A 24,936-nucleotide genomic window follows, 5' to 3' on the forward strand; every position below is an offset into this window, starting at 1 on the left:
TATCATAATATAATTTATTTTCTAAAAGTTTTGCCTGGTCCACAATATAAGGTATTGGGTGGGTATTATATAATTTTTTTTCAATTAATCCTTACTTTATTAAGTAATTAATGAAGATATTTTGAATAATTAAGTCAAATGCTATATTTATTACACTTAAGTGTATTTTAGAAACATAAGTTAATTAACAATGAATATATATATATATATATATATAGTATAATTCGGAGAGAGTATTGAATAAAATGCACGGTCAGGATTGCCCAGCTCCGCTGCACTGGATCCGTTCCCACTTCCCAGGATTCAATCATATTAAAGCTACATGAGCTGATATTTCGACCTGTTTAATTGCGGATTCAATTATAATTTCAGAATATACTCTTGATTGCAAATGATGTATCAAATTAATGAGGTTCAATTTTTTATTTATTTATCAGAGATATTTTTGGAATAACACCAATTACTGTTAACATTCATCAAAATGCCTTTTGAATTAAAATATAAAACCTTAAAAACTTGCCTCATTTATTTTTAATATTTTGACCCAAAAATTAAATTCAAGAGAAAATCACAAATCACAAATCAAAAACTTAATTATAAAAATGACAAAATACCACGTCATTCTTTTTCCCCGACATCAAAGAATGGATGAGAAAAACCATGAAAGGAAGGAAAAAAAGGACAAAAATCTGTCACCAGCCATGCAATAATTACCTGTAAAAAAAAAAAATTGAAGCTTTTATGGCAACAAAATTATCGTCAAACATGTTATCAAAAAAAAAAAAAATCATCAAACACACCATGTTCTCCACTATATATCCCTCACAACGCAACACGAACACAAACACAACACAGCACAACAGAAACACACGTTCAGATTTCCAACAACATAAATATGTCTTCTTCTTCTCCTTTCATGGATTGGCCTGTGAAATTCGTTTTCAGATACACACATATAGTTCTACTGATTTTCTTCTTCCTTTCTTCTTCTTCCTCTTCTTTACCTTTACACCCTCTGGTTGGTGATAATACGACGGCGTATCACAGAAACTTCACTGCGATATCTGAATTTAGAGTGCTCAACAGAAGAATCTTGGAGGATTGTTCGGCTTCTTCTAGCCCTAATTATCTGCAAGTGAATGTCACGACTAATTCTTCGTCTTCTTCATCGTCTAAGAATGGATTACCAGATGACGAGTTTGTCACTGTCACTGTTTCTGGTGTTTCTCAGCCTTCGGATGATGATTGGGTTGCTATGATCTCACCCTCAGATTCTGAGTAAGACTATAACTTTACGCCTTAATATTATCTATAATTCTATTTACGTTTTGATTTGATATATTTTGATTTTGATTAATTAATTTGATTCTCTTCTTTTTTTTTATTTTGGCTAATTTTGAAGACAGATTATAAATTAGACACAATATTTTTGAATTTTGATCTACTTTAAGGTTATGTGTCTCATCGATGATCACTTTATATTGGCGAATAATTCTGCCTCACTTTTTGCCTCCTTTAATTTCTTTGAAATTAATTAATCATTTTATTACCTATTTTAATTAAGCTTCAAGTGTCGTTGATGATAATTATGCAAAATTTTAATTAAAATTTAATGATTCGTTCAAATCTAATATAAAAAATGTGGGCCTTTGTTTCGAAGTTTTATTTATTTTTTATTTTTTTAAAAAAGATGAAACTGTGACCATCTTAAATAAAATGTGATTAAAATACAAAAAATTGAAATATTAAATAATTTAAATTTCATTAAAACGATTTAAGAACACGATGCAATTATATATGAAATTGCGCATACATTGTGGACTTTCACGTATCACTATGTAATATATTTATTTATTCTAAAATGAGTCTTTTTAAAACTTCACGTCATCAACCTGAAGCCTTGATTTTAAATAAATTTTAATTTTAATTTTCAGGATTCGCTCCATAAAGCATAGGCCTCATATATTAATTATAAATATTTTAATCTGATTTCTTACTTTTTGTTGATGCAGCGTCAAAGCATGTCTTTCTAATTGGAACCTTTATCTTCAAACTGGTGATACTGCTAAGCTTCCTCTTCTCTGTCATTACCCTGTAAAGGTATGCCCATGCTTCTTTTTATTTTTATTTTTATTTAGTTGATATTAGTTTGTTTATTTAAAATTACTCATTTTTTAAAAAATATATTTTATGAAATTTTCTGATTTTTATTTAAAATTTTAAAAATAATTAGATTTTTTAAAAATATTTTTCTGATTACCTGATTAATTATTATTTTCTAAGATATTATTTTGATGATTTTAGTGTCATTTTCATGCCTTGCCTTTTGTGGCTCCTTCCGTTCGGCAAGTGCTTTACGAGGCTGATAATTTATTATTCGGTGAAAACTACAAAAGGTCAATTAATATATTATTTGCAAAGATTCAAAATAAATTATGACAACAAAATGAATGTGGACACTGTGATTTCATGATAGACCATGCCTCATTAATGCTCCACCTGTCAATCATCTTTTGGGTATATCCTTCTAAACTTGTTTCTTTGATTTTTTTTACACGAATTTAATATTTAAATTTTAAAAATAAATATCGTAGGTGGATTTGAGATTAATGTTAAAACTTAAATAGTGATATGAATTTACACAATTTAATTTTCGAATTAAAATTATTTAAGGGATTGTTCAGTTTATAAAATTAAATGATAATTTAGAATTCAGTTTAGAGCGTTTTAGCACTTGCTTAAAAAGTTGGTATCAGTTACTTTATTGTGGCTAACTTCATGTAATTTATTCATTTATTTGAATTGACATATCAGCAAATCCAATAAACATGTGAATATCATGAAATCTTTTAATAAAGTACATGTTTATTTTTTTCAGATTAATTTAAATAATAATGATTTATATAGTTCACTGCATCAAAAAAAAATTAAAAAAAATGATAATAAAATCTCAAAAGGATGAATTAATGATAGTTAGGTCCTAACCAATTTTTTGATAAAATAAGTTACAGATATCAACTTAAACAATTATAAATAAGAGTTCAAATTGTAAATTAATTGTTATATTTAGAATTTAAATACTGTATTTACAATGAAATTTTTAAATTTATAATTATAATTATTTAAATTAATATTTACAATTAATTTTTTGAATAAATTTATTGTCATTAATTTTCTTTATCAAGACTTACCTGTCATTTTCTCAAAAAATAATGTTTCATATTGTTCGTTCATGCCGAAATGAATCAGTTTTGACTAATTAACAAATAAAATTTTTTTATTTATGATCTACAACTAAATTGAATTAATTCTTTATTCATATTTTCACATCATCGGTGAGAACATAAAAAAAAATGAATTTAAGATAGTATATATGGTGAGGCAGTCATATACGAAATATCTTTGAAGTCAAAATATAATTAATCCTACTACTGAAAAAATTTATTGTGATTAGTCCATTGTTAACGTGAAAGCTTCCATAATTAGAAATGAATAATTAATTATGAATTACTTGGTTTGTTTATTGCAAATAGAAGTGTGAACATGAGAACACACATGGACTAAAAACATGAAATTTTTAATTCGAGTATATTCTTTCTATTGACTTTGTGAACTGTATATGTTAAGCTTTCAACATCCATAATGTTGATTGATTCATGCCTAAATATGCCACACATGCATGTTGTGACCAAACCCTATATTTGGGCTTTTTAAATATTGCAACGCTTCAATTGTAATCTTGTTTAAGTAATTAAAGTGAAAGTGATGAAAGCAACATTTAAGGCTTGTTGGAACATTTTCTTGTTAATGATTTAACCTTGATAAGAAAACACACATGCACATATGTACCAAGTAAAGTTAGCATGACTGATAAAAACTCTCATCAATTAAATAAGTAGTATGAGATTCAAATATCAATCATTATTTGTAAAACCCAGACCGACCTGGCCCCATTAATCCTAAATTGATGAACTAGTCATTTAGCTAGTCTAATTGATTGAGGAAACCGATTACCTATGACCTAGCTTCAACCTAGACAAACCTCGTAAGTTAATGGGTTGACCTAAATCGAATTTTTTTTCTTTTCTTCTTTTGAATATTGCATCTTAGATCAAATATAAATTTCTTAATTAATAATTTTAATGCCACTGTGTTTTATTATTGGTAGAAATTTATAATTATTATTTTCATAAGACATGCATAAGATTTTATGTAAAAATATTTAGTTGAAAGATATATATTTATTACTCTCAATGTTGAAGAAGATAAGAACATATATCCACACACATGAGACGAGACGTCAGTGGCATATTATGGTACCTTAAAGACATTAACAAAGCGACGTGAAGACACAAAGTTCATTACGTTCACGTATCATATTTCTTCACGAAGACATTGTCAATTGAATAATCCAGACCACTAGTCTGGCATTATTCCGTCCACAACAAAAGTTTTATTCTTCTTTTTTTCCCTCCCTCTTTCCGGTGGGCGAATATATGTAGGTTTATTTTCTATTTTTCTTTCTCCTAGAAAATTATGTTCAAATATATTTTATTATTGAGAGGTATATTAATTTTGAATATTTAATTTAAATGCATTTTGTATTTGCTTTCATGAACAGTTGTTCTTTTCATTTTCTATGTGATTTCGTTTTGAAAATTACTTATATATTTAACTTTATATACTTAAGGTGTTTATTTTTAATTAAATCAAAACATATGTATTTTTTTATGAATTATTTATTCTATAATATATTCTTGTTATGAATATAATTAAGACATTAAAATCTAGATGTCTATTGATTTGAATATATAAGACTAATTAACTCTTGTCCTTTTGTTTTTGGGTGTTTTTAGTGGAGGCAGGGTTTATATAAGAAACCTTGCGATTTATTTAATATGATTTTTTTAAAAAAAATTACTTGATTATTTAGTTGTTTTTCCTTTTCATTTTGTTTGATTGAAATGAAATATAATATACAATGAAAATAACCTTTGAAATCTAAATATAAGAAATATATAATTTAAATTTTAAATAAAAAATTAAAATCTAGACATTCATATTGTATTTAAACAAATTGAATTACAAATCCTTACAAAACCAACTGAGAATCACCATTCATGAATATAAATATATAAATACATTTCAACGGTACAAAATAATAAAAATATGGTCATAAAAAACAAGTTAAATAATGATAGTTAGGTTCCAAAATACTAAATTAATGACAATTAGGTCTCCAACAAAATTTTCTACAAAATAAATTGTAAATATTAATGCAAATAGTTATAAACAAAAATTTTTGTTACAACCTAAGAGTTTCATTTAATACTTAAATACTTATTTATAATTAAAACCCTTGAATTTATAATTATCTAAATCAGTATTTTTAACTTTTTTTCAAAAAATTTGTTGAGGACTTAATTGTTGTTAATTTAGAATTTTGGGATCTAATTGTTATTCTTCCTAAATTAAATATTATAAATATACCTTTTCCTTGTTTGAAAAATTCCTTTTGATAAAAAACACTTATGTTACACATGATTAGGCACTTTAAATTCCATCACGTTACTGAATATCCTAATGTTTACAAAGAAAATTTAAATACTTCCTAATGCTGATAATAAAATTTTAGTTTCTTAAATTTGCTTTAGTTATTGATTTAATTCTTCAAGTTTAATTTTTATTGATTTCCCCCCTTACATTTTTTTTAAACTATCATATTAGTCTTTAAATTTTAAAATATAATTGACTCTCAAATTTATCTATTGCATAAAGTATGTTGATAATGTAGCATGAATGCGTAGCTAAATGAGAGCAAATTAATCTTCAAATTAAATTTAATTTTTATCAATTTAGTCCATTATGCTATATTTTATTTTTTGTTTTTTTAATTTCTAAGTCTATTCTTTTTCCTACCTAATTAATTACAGCCTTTTTATTAATCCACATGGTTGTCATTAATATTTTATTATCCATATCAGCAAATTTTAACAATGTTATCACCTCTTTAAATAATATGGATCAAATTGATAAAAATTAAATTTGAGGGACTAAAAATTTTATTACCCCTTCCTAATGTTTTATTAAAAAAATGCAGGCACAATACATGAAGAATGATCCAAATTACCTTAGTTGCAAGAACAAGGAGTGCAAGAAATCTGAGAATGGAAATTGCACTGTTACAACTTGTAGTGGTTCACTAAAGTTCCATGTTATCAACATTAGAACTGACATTGAGTTTGTCTTCTTCTCTGGAGGATTCTCCAACCCTTGCATTTTATCAAGGTCCACCCCTTTGAGTTTTGCTAACCCGTTGAAGCCTCTCTATGGACATATCTCAAGCATAGATTCATCCGGGACATCGGTAAGTCTCGATACAAGAAGGACTTAAATCCTCTAGAGTTGACATTCTTGAATTTTTATGAAGTGTTCATTTTTCTTTTCCTATTTTCCCTCGTCTTATTATTTTTATGAAACATAAAATCTTTCCCCCTCTTTTCTTAAAAAGACAAATTTCATGAGATTCGCATACAGGGATAGATCTACTGGGCAAGCACTTTCCACTTCCCTTTGAAAATTATAAAGAAAAAAATTGCTAAAATTGATTCTGAACCACCAATGTTTTATGTTATTTGAAATTTTGCCCCACATGTATATCACTCTGGATCTGTCCTTGCATGCATACATTGAACACAATGTAGTTGAATGTGGATCTTCTACAACAACTGTAGTCTCAAGTTAAAAGAGAAACAGAAAGTGGTGGAACTCACCTGACATATGAGCTTCACTATTCTCTTTATATCTCATCTATTAAATCATACAAGTTGTGAGATGAAATCCTGATCCAATATGGTTTAGCGGATATTGGACTTTTTTTTTTTTAATATAATGACATACTGACATGTGCTTGGTGCTGCAGATGAGAGTGATATGGGTTAGTGGAGACAAAGAGCCCCAGCAAGTTCAATATGCAGATGGAAAAACCGAGACTTCACAAGTCACCACATTCTCACAAGATGATATGTGCAGTAAGTACTAGTAGCTAAGTGTTCTTCCACAAAAGTAGATAATTATATATTATGAGTCTCATATTGTGGAGCTTTACAAATATAGTTTATAAATTCAAAAGACTCTCTCACCTAACATGCTAGTCTTTTGGGATAACCTGAGCACAAGTCCAAAAGACAATCCTATTAGGTGGAAGTATCTCTTGAACTTGTAAACTCCACTTTAATCATATAGAACTTATAACATTATATTTCCCCTTATAGACACTAGACACATATATAGGCAAATCCCAAGCAGGAACGCAGTTGATAAGGTTAAATTTCTCAGAGACATTACTGCCGCACGCGCGCATGCATATATATGAATGCGTGAAGTGTCTCATATTTAATGATGGCGTGATATAATAAGATTTTAACTACTCAGATCAAATTTGAGTAGATGTGTATTAGATCCTAATGTGACTTATCTTATAGCATTTAATTTCAAAATGGTAGGTTCAACTCTGAAAAGTCCTGCAAAGGATTTTGGGTGGCATGATCCAGGGTACATTCACTCAGCAATTATGAAAGGGCTTAAACCTTCAAGCGCTTTCTCATACAGATATGGAAGGTATGCCCTGGATTGAAGTTATTCTTACATGTTTAATGCATAAATGACTTATACTTGACTTGTTAACGGCCAAAATATTAAGCTATTAGGAAGACTTGATCTGCAAGAAACTGAGATTGTTTTTTATGTTAAAAGCAAAAGTCATCTTCCTTTTGTTGATGATTCAGTGACTCTGTTGGTTGGAGTGAACAAATTAAGTTTTCAACACCGCCTGCCGGAGGATCAGATGAACTCAGATTCCTTGCATATGGAGATATGGGAAAGACTCCTCTTGATGCTTCAGAAGAACACTACATTCAGGTACATTATCACATTTACAGAATCTAGTTGTAGCATTCAGATGCATATTGAGATATGAAGTCAAAACTTACTTTCATGACACTGTTCACCCATGTGAGAAAGAATATTCAGATTCACATGCATTGAATCATGAATCATAATAAGAAAACAGGATAACATGTAAAAGCCAGCATCAGTATGCATATGTGTACTAACCAGTTTCAGAATGTTTTTTGTGTTGCAGCCAGGAGCTTTCTCAGTTCTTAAAGCCATGGCTTCTGATGTAGATTCCAACAATGTAAACTCAATTTTTCACATTGGAGACATAAGCTACGCAACCGGCTTCCTTGTGGAATGGGACTTCTTCCTTCACCTTATTGCCCCTGTAGCATCTAGAGTTTCTTACATGACAGCAATTGGAAACCATGAAAGGTACTAAATTATTATGAAGCGAATGAATCTAACTGCAAAATTGAGACTGTTTCCTTCAACATTTTCCTCACTTGAAGGACTAAAGCGAAAGTTCCCAGTTAAAACAATGCTATATCATAACAGATCATTATTGACTCACTGTTTATGAATCAGGGATTATGTAGATTCTGGTTCAGTATATATCACTCCTGACTCTGGAGGTGAATGTGGAGTACCTTATGAGACATACTTTCAAATGCCAATCTCAGCAAAGGATAAGCCTTGGTATTCAATTGAACAAGGCAGTGTTCATTTCACTGTCATATCAACTGAACATGATTGGTCAGAAAATTCTGAGCAGGTAAGTAATAAATAAAATGTTTGAATCCTTTGAACTTTTCTGTGCAATAACATGTTCAACATTTCTCTTGCAGTATCAATGGATGCAAAAGGACATGGCCTTGGTGGATCGACAAAAAACTCCTTGGTTAATCTTCATGGGGTAAGTTAAGTAAATTTTAAGTCTCAGCAGAAGATATTGAGTATGTACTTTGTATTGTACTCACTTTAAGTGAAACATAATCACATTTCAGGCATAGACCAATGTACGCTTCCTCTCATGGATTTTTACCAAATGTTGATGACAATTTTGTCAAAGCTGTAGAACCATTGTTATTGGAGAACAAGGCAAGTCCACTAAGATTCAAAGTTAATGATTCTTTGTTCATGTTGCAAATGAGTGTATATGAATAATGATAAAGATGGTGAATGTTAAACAGGTTGATCTGGTTCTGTTTGGCCATGTTCATAATTATGAGAGAACTTGCTCTATTTATCAAAGCACATGTAAAGCCAAGCCTACAAAAGATGCAAAAGGAATTGAAACATATGACAACAAAAACTATACTGCTCCTGTTCATGTTGTGATTGGTATGGCTGGCTTCACATTAGACAAGTTCCCAAAAATGTAAGTGATAATTATCTATTCATGCCATTCCTAGATGACCATGATCTAGAGCTAGGAATATAGGCAAACCTGGACCATATGGGTTGACTCATATGAGTTAAAGAAAATATCAATTATATTGAATTCAACCTATTTTTATATGGGTTGGAAACATTCCAATCCTACCCTCGTAGGTTGGTAGGTTAAATGGGCCAAACTATGCCAATCCATTTATTATTATTTTTCATGGTTTTTTAAAAATTATACTTAAATTAGAAATTCTATTATGATAATCCATGCAATTTAAAAAAAATTTACATCATAAATATATGAGATTGATCAATTCCATCATGATTTATGCCAAAATTTGCCTTGTCTTTTGTGGTTTCAGTGCTAACACTCCCTCTATTTTTTATTTTTCAATTTTATTTTATTTTATATAAAATAACATGCATGGGTCAATCCTAACCTATCAAGGTTAACCCCCTTGGACCATAGATTATTTGGTTTGGTTTAGAAAAGATCTATTTTTATATTAGCCAATATTTTTTCAACCCGACCTGACCCTTGTAACAGGGTATCCGGGTTAACCCTTATTCCTGGCATGGTAACCTGGTAATCTTGTACTTTGTCTTCAAGCTCCAATCAGCTTTTGTTTAAGGCGAGGAAAGGACCAACTGAGCTAGGCTTTAGTTTTTGAGCTAAAATGATCCGTGGCATGTTACCTTATCTGGTATATCACAATCACATGGTTTGTTCTTGTGCATCCACAGGTGGATAGTTGGAGTCTGAAAAGAATTTCTGAATTTGGCTATTTACGAGCTCATGCAACAAGGCAAGAGTTAAATTTAGAGGTTAGTATTTTAATGACAATGTTAGAATGCTTACTTGATAAATACAGTATATGTGTTCACTTACTTAGAGTTACATAGTTCTTGCATATGTGTGTGTGTGTAATGTTATCTGTCTTTTTGTTTTTCCCTTAGAATCACTTTAAACTTCTGTGGTTTATGTGACTGAAGTGTAATGTCTCTCATCCTCTTTAATGCAGTTTGTAAACGCAAACACAAAACAAGTTGATGACAGTTTCCGAATTACAAAGTGAGGCTAAGATCATTCAGATATTTACTGATACAAGTCAACAGAAAGACTGCAATCAGACATGAATACACACACAGATACATATACATATATATATATATATTATATATATGGATGTATTTGAATTCATAGATATGTATATGTTCATGACCAAAAAACAAGTACTGTTGAAAGGGCAAGAGGAGGTAGAGATTGCTGCAGATCAATAGTTACTCAGTGTTAAGGCTTCGGCTAATTCATCTTTATTCTAAAGTTGCCTCTGTAAATTTTGAATTCTGATAGCATCTAAACCTTTTTATACATATAATTTGCAATTTCACTTGCTTTATTTAGCTTCTGTGAACATTACAAATGAGGGCCTATTTAGTTTGCTTGCATTTCACATTCAAAAAACAAAATTTTACTTTTAGGATGTTGAAAGTTATTTAGCTCAAATATTTTACAGAAAAATACATTCTAAAAGCACATTTAAACAATGACAAAAAGTGAATTTGAAAAACATAACTATTTAAAATTTTTGAAAAGTAGAATGTTATTTAACCATACTACTCCAAGTTTAATCTCTTATTCTTTTAATTAAAAAATAGTTAATTCATTAAAAATATAATTATCATTTCAATAATAACAATTAGATATTAAGTTTTTAGCATTATAAATTAAAAAATTAATTATGTTAATTTTTAGCATTAATGTATAATAAAGATTATAAATCTTTATCACATTTTCTAAAATTACCAATTAAAAAGTACAAAGGACTAGAGATCAAGTTTTTCGCATTATAGATTAAATTTTATGTTATTTAAAATTTTTATCACATTTTTTAAATATTTCAAAAATATTACATTTGTATAATAAAAATTAAAAATCATTATAAATCAATTTCTTTTTTGGTAATTGTACATTCAAAAGTACATTTTACTATCATAATCTAAACAACTTTCATTGTTTAAAAAAATATATCCAAATACAAATTTCATTATAACAACTGACTTTCATTAAACTAACTTTTACCAAATCAACTTTTACTAAATGGACTTTTGACAAATTGAAAATCAAACACACAAGTGTTTCTAATATGGTTGGAGACAAATCTAGAGTCATGTTAGATTTTAACTAATCTAACTTAAAACCCTGTGTTTAAGCAATCATAATCCATTCCACTAAAATCAATGCTTGTTGATTGTGTTTCTATTTGTTTTTTTAATACATGATCATGGAAAAATCGTGTAAAGAGACAATGGTCAGGTCAGGTCATGTCTAGAACCAAAAGGTTTCTATAGTTAGGTGGCGATAGTAAAAAATCCTAATGTCAAAATTATCACAAGATGTCTTATGGACAAACAAATCGACACATCTATTTGCTTCTTTATAAACTTAGTCGAAGGTAATCACCAAGTCCCTCATGGTAATATCTTTAATTTTCTTGATAAATTATGAGCATGGGTATCTTTTGGAGTATTTAAGTTCGATTAGTGACTAAGTATCCATAGAATCAAAGTAGACATTGATTTTAAATAGCTTAGCATTCTAGCAAAAATTAAGACCTTCCAAAATCTTGGTGAGCTCATCTACTATGCCAAAGTAATATCCAAGATATTTAAAAAAATCTTTTAATCCAGTTACCTTTGTTGTTCGTGATAATGTCTCACAAGCTGCATCAGTATTTCTATTATTTTGAATAGAAATAATAATATCATTATCAAGAATTGAATTGAAGGTACATTTGAACAATTAATGAAGCAAAACTTAATTATAATGATATAGTTTTACTTTTGGATTGATTCATGCTAAGCATCTTGTTAGATTTTTAAAATACTCCCTCTAGTCCTATTTATAGGGTAGAGAGAGAATAATTTTTTTTATCCTATTTATAAGTTACGTCGTTAAATTTTTATCATAAATTTTTTTTTACCCTTCATTGAATGTTAAAAAGAAAAAATATATTATTAAAGTGCGTATATTTAATATGGGCAAAATTAAAAACTTACTAAATTTTAAGACAAAATTAATGAGTTTTAAGGTTTTTCTTGATACCGGTAAAACATATTGGAAGTAACTTATAAATAGGAACAGAGGAATAGTTTTTTAATATGAAACCCTCCATAAATTGCCTTAAGAAAAAGTTCTAAACAATAATTAAGAGGAAAATGGTGGTTAGAATAGACTTGATTTTCTTAAACTATGTTAAGGGGGAAAAAATTCTATACACAAAATAAAATCATATTAAAAAAGTTACCCTTATAATTTAGTCCTGAAAACGCTCAAATCGAACTCTAAAGTACCATATATAATAGGAGAAATTCCTGGATAGATGTAATAAAAATAATTAATAATAGCTTACCAAAAATTAATAATAACAAATACTCGTGTCCTTGTTTTGTGAATGATTCACATCATTATGTGACTCTCCCCCAACCCCCAACAAAAAAAAATTAACATGAAACCTCTTATATCACATATTATATATAATACTTAATAAAACTTATAAGATAAAAATTTTTAATATTTATAAAACCTCTCAACACTTAATAGTAGAAAAATATAGGAAGACTGGCACATCACTGGGATGCCATGTTCAATTTTAATTATTATTAATTACAATGAAAGTGAATAATGCTTGTTTAATTAAATATAATTTAAGGTAGAGAGGCATCTTTCAATAAAAACAAAGATAGGTAGAGAGGTACATTAAGGTGTCAATAATAAGAGCATTGTGGTCCTCTCATGGAAACAAATTGAAAGAATATGCTAAAAATGTGTTTACGTCTCCCTTTCTCAGGCAATTTGCCAATGCCCATGTTTATGTTATTGGGGTTGATTGATGTAATTTATGTCAACTAACAACGACCTTAATATCAGTTTTTAAGGTATTATAGTACTTTATGACTTAAAATTGTAAAGTTTGAAGAAAAAATAATTATTTAGTCCATGCATGTTTAATTTGATTACAACTAAATCCTTAAAATTTAATTGATGTTACTTAATCTTTCAAGTTTTAACTATTTAATATGTTGATCACTATATTTTATGACTCAATTATAATATAATTTTTGAAGATGACACGATTTTTTTGCCAAAAAAAATCAAACGACATAAATTCAAGAATTGAAAAGGTTAAATTCAAGAATTGAATTGTAACTTGATGAAAGCTGTATGAATCACAAGTATGCCTCAAATAGCCTCGCTTTCAATAAGAGAATATTCATGGGTAATAAAAAAATATGTCAATTAAAGTTTATATTTTCCCTTCAATTAGAATCATATTCAATTAATAAGTTTTTTTTAAATTTATTCTCCCAAAAATTTCAACTTACATTCATTGTTTTGAGCTTAGCTTTTGATATTATTAAAATTAAAATATAAACATGAAAATCAATTCTCACCCAAAATCATGATTTTTAAAATTTTTATTTATAACACTCTAATTTTTTAAAACTTTCATTTGGCTTTTCAAAAAAAGCTGAATTTTGTTCTATTTAAAAATTAAACTTTAAATTTATTAAATTAATTTTTAAAAATTTATTTAAACATCATCGCATTTTAATAATTAATTTTTTTAATTAATTTTTTCAATTAAACTTCAAATGGGTCCTCAAAATATGTGTATTTCACATTTCCCCAAAAACTTTGTTCCTTGGCTTTTGTTAATTAGCTTTATTTTATTTCAATTTTATATTATTTCTGCCAACAAGATGGCCCACCAGGTCAACTAATCAAGTGTTGCGTGTTTACCCTGTAATCTCGTGCCATGTGGCAGAAGCTGATGAGATTTCATGTGATCAAGAAGAAACGTATGAATGTCTGAATTCAATTAATTTCATTTTAATAATTTCAAGATCACTGGACGAGATTAATTAGATCCATTTCAGAGAATGACAAACATGAACCTGTCAGTAAAATTAATTTTATAAAAAATTAATTATTTAATTTCAATAATTATACTTTAATTATAATAATCTCTAAATTTGTTGACTAGTTATAATTCAATCATTATAATTATGACTTAGTTGCAATTGAATCTTTAACTTTTGAGTTGGTATAATTCAATCTTTATAATTTTAACTATTTAAAATATTATTTTTTAAAAAAAAAATAAAAATAAAAATACTAAAATTAATTTAAAATTTAGGAACTGATATTTTAAATTACAAAAACTATATAAGTTGTATTGTAATCAATTAAAATTTAAAAAAAATTATTATAACAAGTTAAATTTTAAAGATTAACTTACAATTAAATTAAAATTATAATGACTAAATAAACATTTTTTTCTTAATTTTATTTTAACTTTTAAAATTTAAAATAACATCTATATACCTAAAAAGGGCACATATCGGTCAGATTAATGCGATTCATGTGAGTTAACAACAACAAAAAGTGATGTTCCACCATATCCTATTAATTAAACACTGATATCACATGCATGCATTCTCCCATAACATTGCCTTCATTGCCATATAATATATATAGATATTGATTTTGACTCCAGAAATTTGTGACAGGTGGCAAAATGAGACTTATGTGGGATAATCAAATATGTCCATGTTTCCAAGACAGATGGACTATATATATATATATATATATATATATATTATATAATATATATAGAGTAACATAGTTGATTGTTGTGATACGTATCATATTATCTATTTATCACCTGGTGGAAGCGTTTATTGAGATTCTCATCAATCAAGCATCTTGAGATCCATATATTGGTTATGCCCCGCCAATGCTCTGGGTCGGTGCAGTATATACACTAAAATTTGTCTCATTTTCCCCCTTTTTAAGTATTTAATTTAAAAGAGAGATATGAACCATTCACGTACAACTTGATTGGCAATTAAGTGCTATTAAGACAATCTATTTTTTTTTTAAATATAGTTATCTAATTAGGTTATATTCGACTATTATTTGTCCAATTAGATAAAGTTTATCTAATAGTATTTCCTATATTCACACATATTTGAATACGAGATCTCGTGTTTAAACAACTATAGCTCATTCCATTAGCAACACACGTACTGAGGAGACAATTCCTTATTAATCTAAATCAAACTCTACCAGCAACTATTATAAAAACTACTTAATAATAATATTGAAATTTCAATACATCTTTTTTTTTTAAAAAAAGTAATAAATAAAATAGAGATATAATTAAAAAAAAATTATAAAAATTATTTAATATATATATTTTGAACTAACACATATAACTCCTCAAACATCACTTACTCCCTCTAATCCTATTTATAAATTACTTTTCACATGTTTTATTAAAATTAAGAAAAATTTTAAACTTTATTAACTCTATCTTAAAATTAAACAAGTTTTTACTTATACCCTAATAATTTGTAATAATTTTTTAACATTTAATAATAATAAAAAAAAGTGGAGATAAACATAGAAAAATGTGAGTGTTTTATAAATAGAATTAAATTAATATTTTTTTATCTTGTTAATAAGACAAGACGAATATATTATGATTCGAATGGAGTAACCAAGAATTGTTGGTGGCAGCTTAAAAGGACATGACAATGATGAACAATATTACAATATTGTATCAGTACCAATAATAATACAAAGATTTAGCCGAAGAACAAGTTTCCATATTTTGTTGGCAGCCGTTACACCTACAATATTTCTTCTAAACCATTACATTACCCTTTTTCATGAAGCCATCTTCATCTCTCTTTATATTCCTCTTCTCTTTGAATCTTCCGAAATCTCTCTCTCTCTCTCTTCCTTGTTTCCTTCTCTAACTTGCCTATGTTCAAACCTCAAACAATCCAATGAACTCCCACATTTCAAAATCCAAACTTTCTCCTTCATTCTTACTCTCTGAAGCATCAAGCTCTACCAGCAGCGAAACTGAAGAAGAAACCAGTCCCTTTTCGTCCAACCAATTTTCCAAATCCTCGTCACATCGTCCATTGGCCATTCTTTCAGGCCACGTTGCCTCTGTTTCTTGCTTGTCTCTGACTGGACAGTTCATACTAAGTGCCTCTCAGAGCAACGACATCATTGTATGGCAACAGCACCAACAAGATTTCAGACTTCTCACAAAGTTCGGACATGGAGATGGGTCGGTGAAATCCCTAGTCACGGTCGGAAACAAGATCTTCTCAGCTCATCAAGATGGGAAAATCAGAGTTTGGAAGGTTTCTAGGAGGAGCTCAGAGAATGTGTTCAAGTTAGTTGAAACTCTGCCGACAACGAAGGATTATTTGGGGAAATTCATGAAACAGAGTAACTATGTCCAAACAAGAAGACACCACAAGCATCTGTGGATTGAGCATTCAGATAGCATCTCATGCTTGACGGTCTGTAATGGTTTGATCTATTCTGGGTCATGGGACAAGACCCTGAAGGTGTGGAAGCTATCAAGCTTCAAGTGCTTAGAATCCATTAAAGCTCATGATGATGCCATTAATGGGTTAGTAGCTTGTAAAGGGGTTGTTTATTCTGCTTCTGCAGACGGAAAAATCAAAGCTTGGGGAAGAAAAGTGGTGAAGAAGAACAAGAAGAAGATCTCACATTGTTTAAAAGGGGTTTTGAAGTGTCATAAAGATTCATCCTTTAATTGTGTGGCTGTTTCTGAAGATGGGAAATGGATATATGGAGGCGATTCTACTGGTTTTATAATGGAATGGGGAGAATTGAAGAATTGATCACTCAAACCAACTCACTTGGTACAACTGAGTATTTGACAAATCAATGTCTTCACCAATTCAATGAATCATGGAAGCTTGTATATGTGACAAGAGCGCATGAAATGGCAGTTTTGTGCATGTGTTTAAAACGGGAAACTTTGTTTAGTGGATCATCAGATAAGAGTATAGGAATTTGGAAGAGGGAGGGATCTAGTGGGAGGATTTGTAAAATTGGGGTAATAAGTGGACATGAAGGGCCAGTGAAGTGTTTGCAGGCATGTTCGAGTAGTACAAGTGATGGTGGCTTTTTGCTTTATAGTGGAAGCATGGACAAGAGCTTGAGAGTTTGGTGGGTTCATATGAACAAAGAGGAAGAAACAGAGGAAAGCTTTAGTGCTGTTGAATCAAGACCAGTGAATGAATCTTTAATTTTCTGTTAAGAAGCTGATAGTAATAAGATCTGATCATTTCCTTATTTCTTACTTTTTTAAAAAAAAAAATTTGTAGTTATATAATTTTATGTGTAGGGAAAAATAATATGAATCAGTGCAAAACTTCTGCTACCTTACAAGGGATCCAGTTTCTATGCTCATCTCAAGGATGAGCACCATGAGCTCATTCTTGGGATGAGATTTGGACTATCCAAATTAAAATATTTAATGTATTATTATAAATATATTTATTAAAATAAAAAATATTAAAAATTATAAAATAAATTTTAATAATTTTTTAATTTTTAATCTAGTCTAAATTTAATTTAGCGGGTTCAATTTAATATTAAAATTTTTATAATTAATGTATATTGATTATTCAAATGTACCCTACATAGTTCTAAACTGTGCAGAATAAATCTGAATAATCAATATATGTCAATAATAAAAATTTTAATATTAAATTAGACCTTCTAAATTAAATTTAGAATAGATTAAAAATAATTTTTTTAAAATTATTTTATAATTTTTATTTTAATAAATATAATATAATAATAATATAACAATAATACTTTAAATCTGGACCATCCAAATTAAAAATCTGAATGGTTCAGATCTCATTTCAAGAATGAGCATGTGGTGCTCATCCTTGAGATGAGTAGAGAAACCAATTCCCCCTTAGTAGTGTATTGTAGTATGGTAGAGGTTTTTAATTCAATTAAAATAGTGTTTCTTTGTATACTCATGAATAAGCCACCATTAATTTGCATTCATAAATTGAAACCTCTAAATGCTTATCATCATTGCATCTATTAAAGAACAAATTTACTAAAATTATAAAGGTAAAATAATATTAAATGTGTGTTTTGTTTCAAACATTAAAATTGCATTTAAGTTAACAAACTAACTTTTAAAAAGTAAAAGCAACTCTTATTATGTTTGTCAAAATGACTTCTTCATAGCTTTTAAATTTTGTAAAATATCTTTTTAAAAGAATGTTTTAGAGGTATATCCAAACACCTCCTAAAAATGTTCCAAATCAAATTTACATGGTCTAAATGGTGATGTTAATCATGATGAGCACCAAACCGATTCCTCAAGGTTGGGTTGCTTCCTAAAATTTTGATTTGTTTTGGCAAATGCTACATTTATATGTACAAATTGCATATGATGCTTGTAGGGGTGAGCAAAATTAAATTGAAACCAAAAACCAAATTGAATCAAATTGTTTTCGTTTTAATGAGTTTTATGTTATATAGTTTGATTTGGTATTTTTAATAAAAATTTTGATTACTTAGTTTGGTTCGGTCTAGTTTGAAAATTGTTGAATTAAATAGATTAAACCGATCGAATTATATATAATTTATATATTATATACATAATTTTTTTCTTTTTATGTTATTGAAAAAAGTGAATAAGCTCTCATTTGGACAAGTGAGAAACATCTTTCCATTTTCTTTATGTTTACTTTTTTCTTTCCTATTTCCTATTTTCTACTCTTCCACTTGCAGGGATAGTATTTTTTTTTCAATATATTGTTTTGTTTTTTTATTTTTTATAATTTAATTTTTAATACAATAGTATTGGATTTTATTAGTTTTCTCATGAATTATGGAATAAAATTGCTACTTTTTTGTTGGTACTTTTCCTAACAGGATTTCAGACCTTGATTCATCCTATTGTAAGGAAGTAACTTTTTTCACTAGACCCAACTATCATTGATAAAATATATATAAAATTTTATTTCATTTTTCTTTTATTTTTTTAAAACTCAGATATTATTAATATATTAATATGTTATCTGTTGAAGTTACTTTGATAGTTTACTTAGTTGAAAAAGCTATTAAAGTGACTTTAGAGAAATAAGGATGAGATAATAATAAGAAAAAAACTATACAAAAAAAGTAAATTTTTGCTAAGTTTTCTCCTTTAGAGTCCTAGCATTATTGTCTCACTTTCTTTTCACTTTTTCTGCCATCCAAACTAAGTCTTATATCATGTTCATTGCTGTAAAGAACCATGAGATAGTAGATTACTCTCTGATATGCTTCTAATTGTTCCATTCTTATTGAAAATCAATTAAAATTCAATGTTATTAAAATTTTCCTTTGTATATCCCAAACTTCATTAATGATGACTACCGTATATTTAATAATATTTTTGTCAATATATATTTAAAATTTAATTGTACAAAAATAAGTTAAGCTGAGTTAGACTTTTAGTCAAATCAAGTAAGTTTGAGCTTATGTGGTAGATCAAAAGTACAAACTTAATTTATAATTTGTGTAATTTTTTTTAACGACTTAGACTTAAACCTGCCTAAATATTCCTAGTCTGGTTGAAAAAACTATTTAAAAGTAAGTTTTTTAAGTAGGCTTACTTAATAATTTTAAACATTTTAAATATGCTTTATGACTATTAAAATCTATATTTATATAGCGTTATTTATCAATTTCAATATATAATAACTAAGATGACCTATCAAATACAATATAACAATAAAGTAACAATATTAATAAAATCAATATATAAGTCCAATATAATTGAAAATATAACTAGAAATAAAAAAAATATTAGTTAAAAATCAAATGATAAAGCTAATGCATATGTAACATATTACGTAATATATATATATATATCTTAAATAGACCGGCCTATTAGATTTGTAAGCAAGGCCTTGTAAAAATAGGCATAATCTGTTTAACTATTAAGCCTAATCAAATGCCTAAATTTGACCTGAAGTTATTTAATAAATAAACTAGGTTTTGGCTAATGTAGGCCGGGCCTTAGACCCTTAATAGGAGCCTAACCCATTTCCATCCATACATGCAACATAATAAATTCTAGTTATATATATATATATATATCATGGTATCTTTTTCTTAAATTTTATGAAGAAAGGTTATATAAATTTATAAATGATTGTAAAAATTCAACAATTACAATAATATATTTTTATGGTATTTTATATAATATTAATTTATTATTATTTTTAAACATATAATTTTTTAAATTTTATATGTAATAAATACTGATTCAGTTTTATAAAATTTAAAAAATTAAAAATATGAACTTTACACCTTATCGATCTTCCCAATGAAAATTGACATGAAGGGTATTTTAAGAATAAAGCGATTAACTGTATAAAAAAGTATAGAGTGATTAATATTATAAAAATTCATACAAAATAACTTATATTTGGTAATTAGTATCACAAAATTTTTTTAGAGGATAATAATATTTTAAAGGAGCAAAGCAAATGAAGTATTATGACTTTACATGCGTTTTTAGAAAATGACATATGCCTGATGTCTGGATAATGAGTTGGATTTAATTCCAAAAAATGCGTTGATTCAACTAAGCCCTAGTCCAAAAAGCGTTTAAATCCAAAAAATGAGCCCTATCTCAAGCCCAGAACTCAATTTTACCCATATTCTGAGCCCACAATGCTTTTCCCATATTATATTATAAACCAAAACTTCTTTTGCTGGATGTGGCGTTTTGATCTATCACATATTTTATATATTAAAACATTTAATTTTTAATATCAAATTATATATATTAGAGTTTTATTTTTGATTTTGTGTTGTCTTTTACATAATGACTATATGAACCCTAATGTGGCTATTTGATGATTGTTTTAACATTTTCAAAATTAAATTAATATATTGGGCTTTAATTCTCTTTTCTTTTCTTTTCTTTTTTTAATTCTCTTTCTAAATTTATTTAGTCTCATGTCTTTTAATTTCAAATTTTTTGTAAGAGCAAATTTGGAATCAACAAGCAAGGTTAAGTCAATAATTTTTGGAAGAAGTTAAGACCAAGAATGGGGGATGATTGGTGTCACACATTTCAGAATTATAGAGGCTGAGTTGGCATGGATTTTCAGAAATTAATTAGAGATTAATTAAATAAAAGCCAAGTAGTATGGAAAGCATGGAGACACATAATCAAGGCTGAAAAGAAACGTTGGAGGCGTAACTTAATCTGAATCTAAGAGGGAGACGATGTGGCATCTGATTAAAGGCCTTATTAAGTCACATTTCCCTTGCTAGAGTCACATGGTTCATGCTGCTATTCCACAGCTCATGAGGCACCATTTCTAATTCATTTTCAGCCAAATTAATTGGATTTTCCAGCTGCAAGTTCACTCATTCAGATTTGGAGCTTTGGAATTATCACCCTCTAGCTTTGTTTTTATCACCCTCATTCACATTTCTTACACATACATAAGCCTAAATTTCACTTTGAGCCTCATTCTTCAGATCTGATCCTCTCTCTTCAGCTTCCATTTTTCTCTCAATTCTCTCATCTTCTCCATTCCTTCTTCACGCCATCTTCACCTTCTTCACAAATCCCAGATCATTTTCTTCATCTTCTTCCATTATCATTCACGTCCAGCTTTATATCCTTCCTCAAATCCAGATTTTCGTTCATCTCTTCTTCATTCCAGCATCATCTCATCCATTCCAGCAACACTTCCAGATTCAGATTCATCTTCATACATTCATGGATGCTTCTCAAGTTCAAGATCTCAACCAAGTGATGGAGAGGACCTTGATTGGCTCATTTAACATCGAGTTTCAAGGAAAATAACTTAACATTTTGAGTTTTTCAGATTTGTGTTCTTTATTTGCTTTTTCAATTTTCTGATCTCTTCTTGTTTTCTTAAGAATTTTGAATCTATAATTGGTTTAGATTATTGATTCTTGATTTTAATTCATGTTTAGTTAAAATTATGAATGTTGAATTGAAGTTTTAATGTGGTGTTTCAGTTTTGAAATTCATGAATTAGCTTGAATGTTTTTAGGTTTGTTCATGTGTTCTTGCTGAATCTTGTTCAAAGTCCATTCTATACTTGAGTTAGATCCATATGAGTTATATGTTTTTAGCTTAAGTTGTTTTTCTGCCACTTGTTTGGTTCTTGAACTCGTGTGCTGGAACAAGGCTGAACATTATATTTGCTTTGATTCACTTAGCCTAAATCTTTAAGTATTCATTAGGTTTAATTATGCACTACACTTGAAAACTTTTGAGTGTTCTATCTTAGGTTAATTTAGATTGTTATATTAATTCAAATTTGGAATTCAATGCCAATTGCTAAGGATTCTTACTTAGACTCTCCATTTAATTGATTCATATCATCTCATTCAAAACGAAAAATATAACACTTATTTCTTGCACTTTAGACTTAGTTTAATCATTTGAAAACCCTCTTAACTTGTAGCATTTGAATCAAGAATTTGTATGCATTGCTCCTATGAAAATGACATAGAGTGCTAAATACTATATTCTGTTTAAATTTGATGACCTAAAGCGCTAGGGTTTCATCAATTGGTACCATTGCCGAGGAGCAATTCGCTATAAAGATTTTTGTTTCAATTGCTATTTAAATTTGTGTTGCATTTTTGTTAATTCTAGAATTTAGTGTTTGTGGTGGCTGGTACATTTTAATTGAACATTTGATCATCTCTTTGGTCAAATTGCTACTAGATTTTGTCATTACAACATTAATTCTAGACGTTGGTTACAATTCTACCAAGTAGAGCTCAATTGCTTGCAAGCTGTGGAAATTCACTCTGCCCAGAATTTGTGCATGAATTTTGGATAGGTATAATTTTCACTATGCTTGTTGTTTTGAGCTGATTCTTAGTTTATTGTGTTTCTAAGTATATTAGGATTAACTTTTCTGTTGAACACATTGACTAATTCGGCCATTTAAGTGGTTGAATTTTTGATTTAGTGAAACAGGATTCACTAGAATTTTCAATCTATAGACCCAAATTTGAAACAATACTGGGAAGGATTGGCTGGGAAATTTTGCCTGAAATTTTAATTGTATGACCTTTGGTGTGTTAATGATTTTAGGTAAAAATTTCAAAGCAATTTGACTTTAGACCAGAGAGTTATGCATCTAAGAAGCACACAAAGTCCTTTGTTGACTCCCAATGTACACTCCAGGAAGACAAGGCTGAATTTGGATGAGCGTATCTTATTCCCTACTCACAAATTTGTTTTAAAACATTCCTATATTAATTTCAATATCTCAGCTTCATTTTGTTAGTTTTGAGTTTTTTCTAATTATGTCATTTTGACTTCCGAAAAAATTTTACAAAAATATTGCTCCAATGTGTTTGCTTTTTGCCAGTTTTTCCAAATTTTGATTAATTTCATATTTTTGATTTTTATTTCTTCCAGTATCATTTTTGTGGTGTTTTGAGATGTATACGTCTTGTATAAACTGTACATAACTTGGAGAAAAATGTAAGCAATTTAGACACCAATATCTTGAGCTCTTAGCATCCTCTTCACTTTCAAATACCATTGTTGATAATTCTTTGATTCTGGACAATATAGATGAACATTTGCATGCTAATAACCATGAGATGCTTGTTAGGAAAAGCATTAGAGAAATAATAGCACCTACCAATACTTTTAGATCCAATGGCTTGTATTTAAATTTGCAAGAGCAAAATGAATATGAGATTAAGCCTAAATTTCATTATATTGTAGGTGAAGATCCTAACAGGCATCTACAAATTTTTAAGAGAGTTTGCTCAATAATGAAACCACCTACAGCAAATCTTGAGAATTTAATGCTAAAAGTCTTTTACTTCACACTTGAAGACAATGGTATTACATGGTTCAATATTCTTGCAACTAGAACCATCAACTCTTGGGCTGAAATGAGAAATTAGTTTCTTAAGAAGTATTCTTCAGCCACCAAGTATTCACAATTGAGAAGCAACTCATGGAAATTCAACAAATGCCACAAGAGTCTCTTTATGAATATTGGATGAGATTCTTGGAGTTGCTTGTAAGGTGTCCATATCTCAATGTGGGCAAGGAGTTTCTTGTTGATTTCTTTCATGTGGGACTTCAAATAGATGATAGAGAGACCATAGATGCTGCTGTAAATAGCTCTTTGCTTGACCTTCCACCGATTGATGCTTGGGCTTTATTGGAAAAATTAGCAAACAATAATCAACAATATAGCTCAAGGGACAATATAAGAGGTGTTCATTATGTTTGTCAATCCTCCATTTCTAATTCTCAATTGGAAGACATATACTCACAACTTGACTTTCTCAAGATGTCTATTGCTAACCCTTCACATTCTCAAGTCTCCTCTATGTCTAAGTCACTAGTAGCTCCTAATTGTGGCTTATACAACTCTACCATACATGTTACTTCCAATCGCATATATGCCTATGAAAATCAAGAGGCTAGGGCTATTTATCAACCACAAAGGCCCTACAACTTCCCAAATAATCAATGGGGTAGAAATAACTTTGAGGCTAATTATGGGAGCACTTATAACCCAAGTTGGAGAGAACATCCAAATTTTAATTATAGAGGCAATCAAGAAATGATTCAAGCTAAAAATACTCAAATTGTCACTATGCAAGAAATGAATAGCCTCAGCCTCTTGATTTCCATAGGCATATATGCAATTGGAAGTAACATGCATGGTAGAGTTACATATGCCACAATTATGAGC

The 24,936-nt window shown here is 28.8% G+C and overlaps 2 protein-coding genes across 2 annotated transcripts; both read left to right on the forward strand.

Moving 5' to 3' along the window:
• Positions 1 to 866: 866 nt before the first annotated feature.
• Positions 867 to 10,685, forward strand: LOC129314341 (probable inactive purple acid phosphatase 27). Its single transcript, XM_054957762.1, has 12 exons — positions 867 to 1,278; positions 2,013 to 2,100; positions 6,101 to 6,367; positions 6,923 to 7,031; positions 7,506 to 7,620; positions 7,788 to 7,920; positions 8,144 to 8,331; positions 8,485 to 8,671; positions 8,745 to 8,812; positions 8,904 to 8,997; positions 9,090 to 10,110; positions 10,308 to 10,685. Exons 1-11 carry the CDS (start codon positions 896 to 898, stop codon positions 9,279 to 9,281), a joined length of 1,824 nt encoding a protein of 607 aa, XP_054813737.1. The 5' UTR covers positions 867 to 895; the 3' UTR covers positions 9,282 to 10,110; positions 10,308 to 10,685.
• A 5,392-nt stretch (positions 10,686 to 16,077) lies between these two features.
• Positions 16,078 to 17,558, forward strand: LOC129314631 (protein JINGUBANG-like). Its single transcript, XM_054958113.1, has one exon. The coding sequence runs from the start codon at positions 16,144 to 16,146 to the stop codon at positions 17,020 to 17,022; it is 879 nt and encodes a 292-aa protein (XP_054814088.1). The 5' UTR covers positions 16,078 to 16,143; the 3' UTR covers positions 17,023 to 17,558.
• The last annotated feature ends 7,378 nt before the right edge of the window (positions 17,559 to 24,936 follow it).

This window comes from Prosopis cineraria, unplaced genomic scaffold, assembly GCF_029017545.1.
Source record: "Prosopis cineraria cultivar Desert tree isolate PC_DT_omini unplaced genomic scaffold, ASM2901754v1 PC6, whole genome shotgun sequence".
In the NCBI taxonomy this organism is placed as follows: domain Eukaryota; kingdom Viridiplantae; phylum Streptophyta; class Magnoliopsida; order Fabales; family Fabaceae; genus Prosopis; species Prosopis cineraria.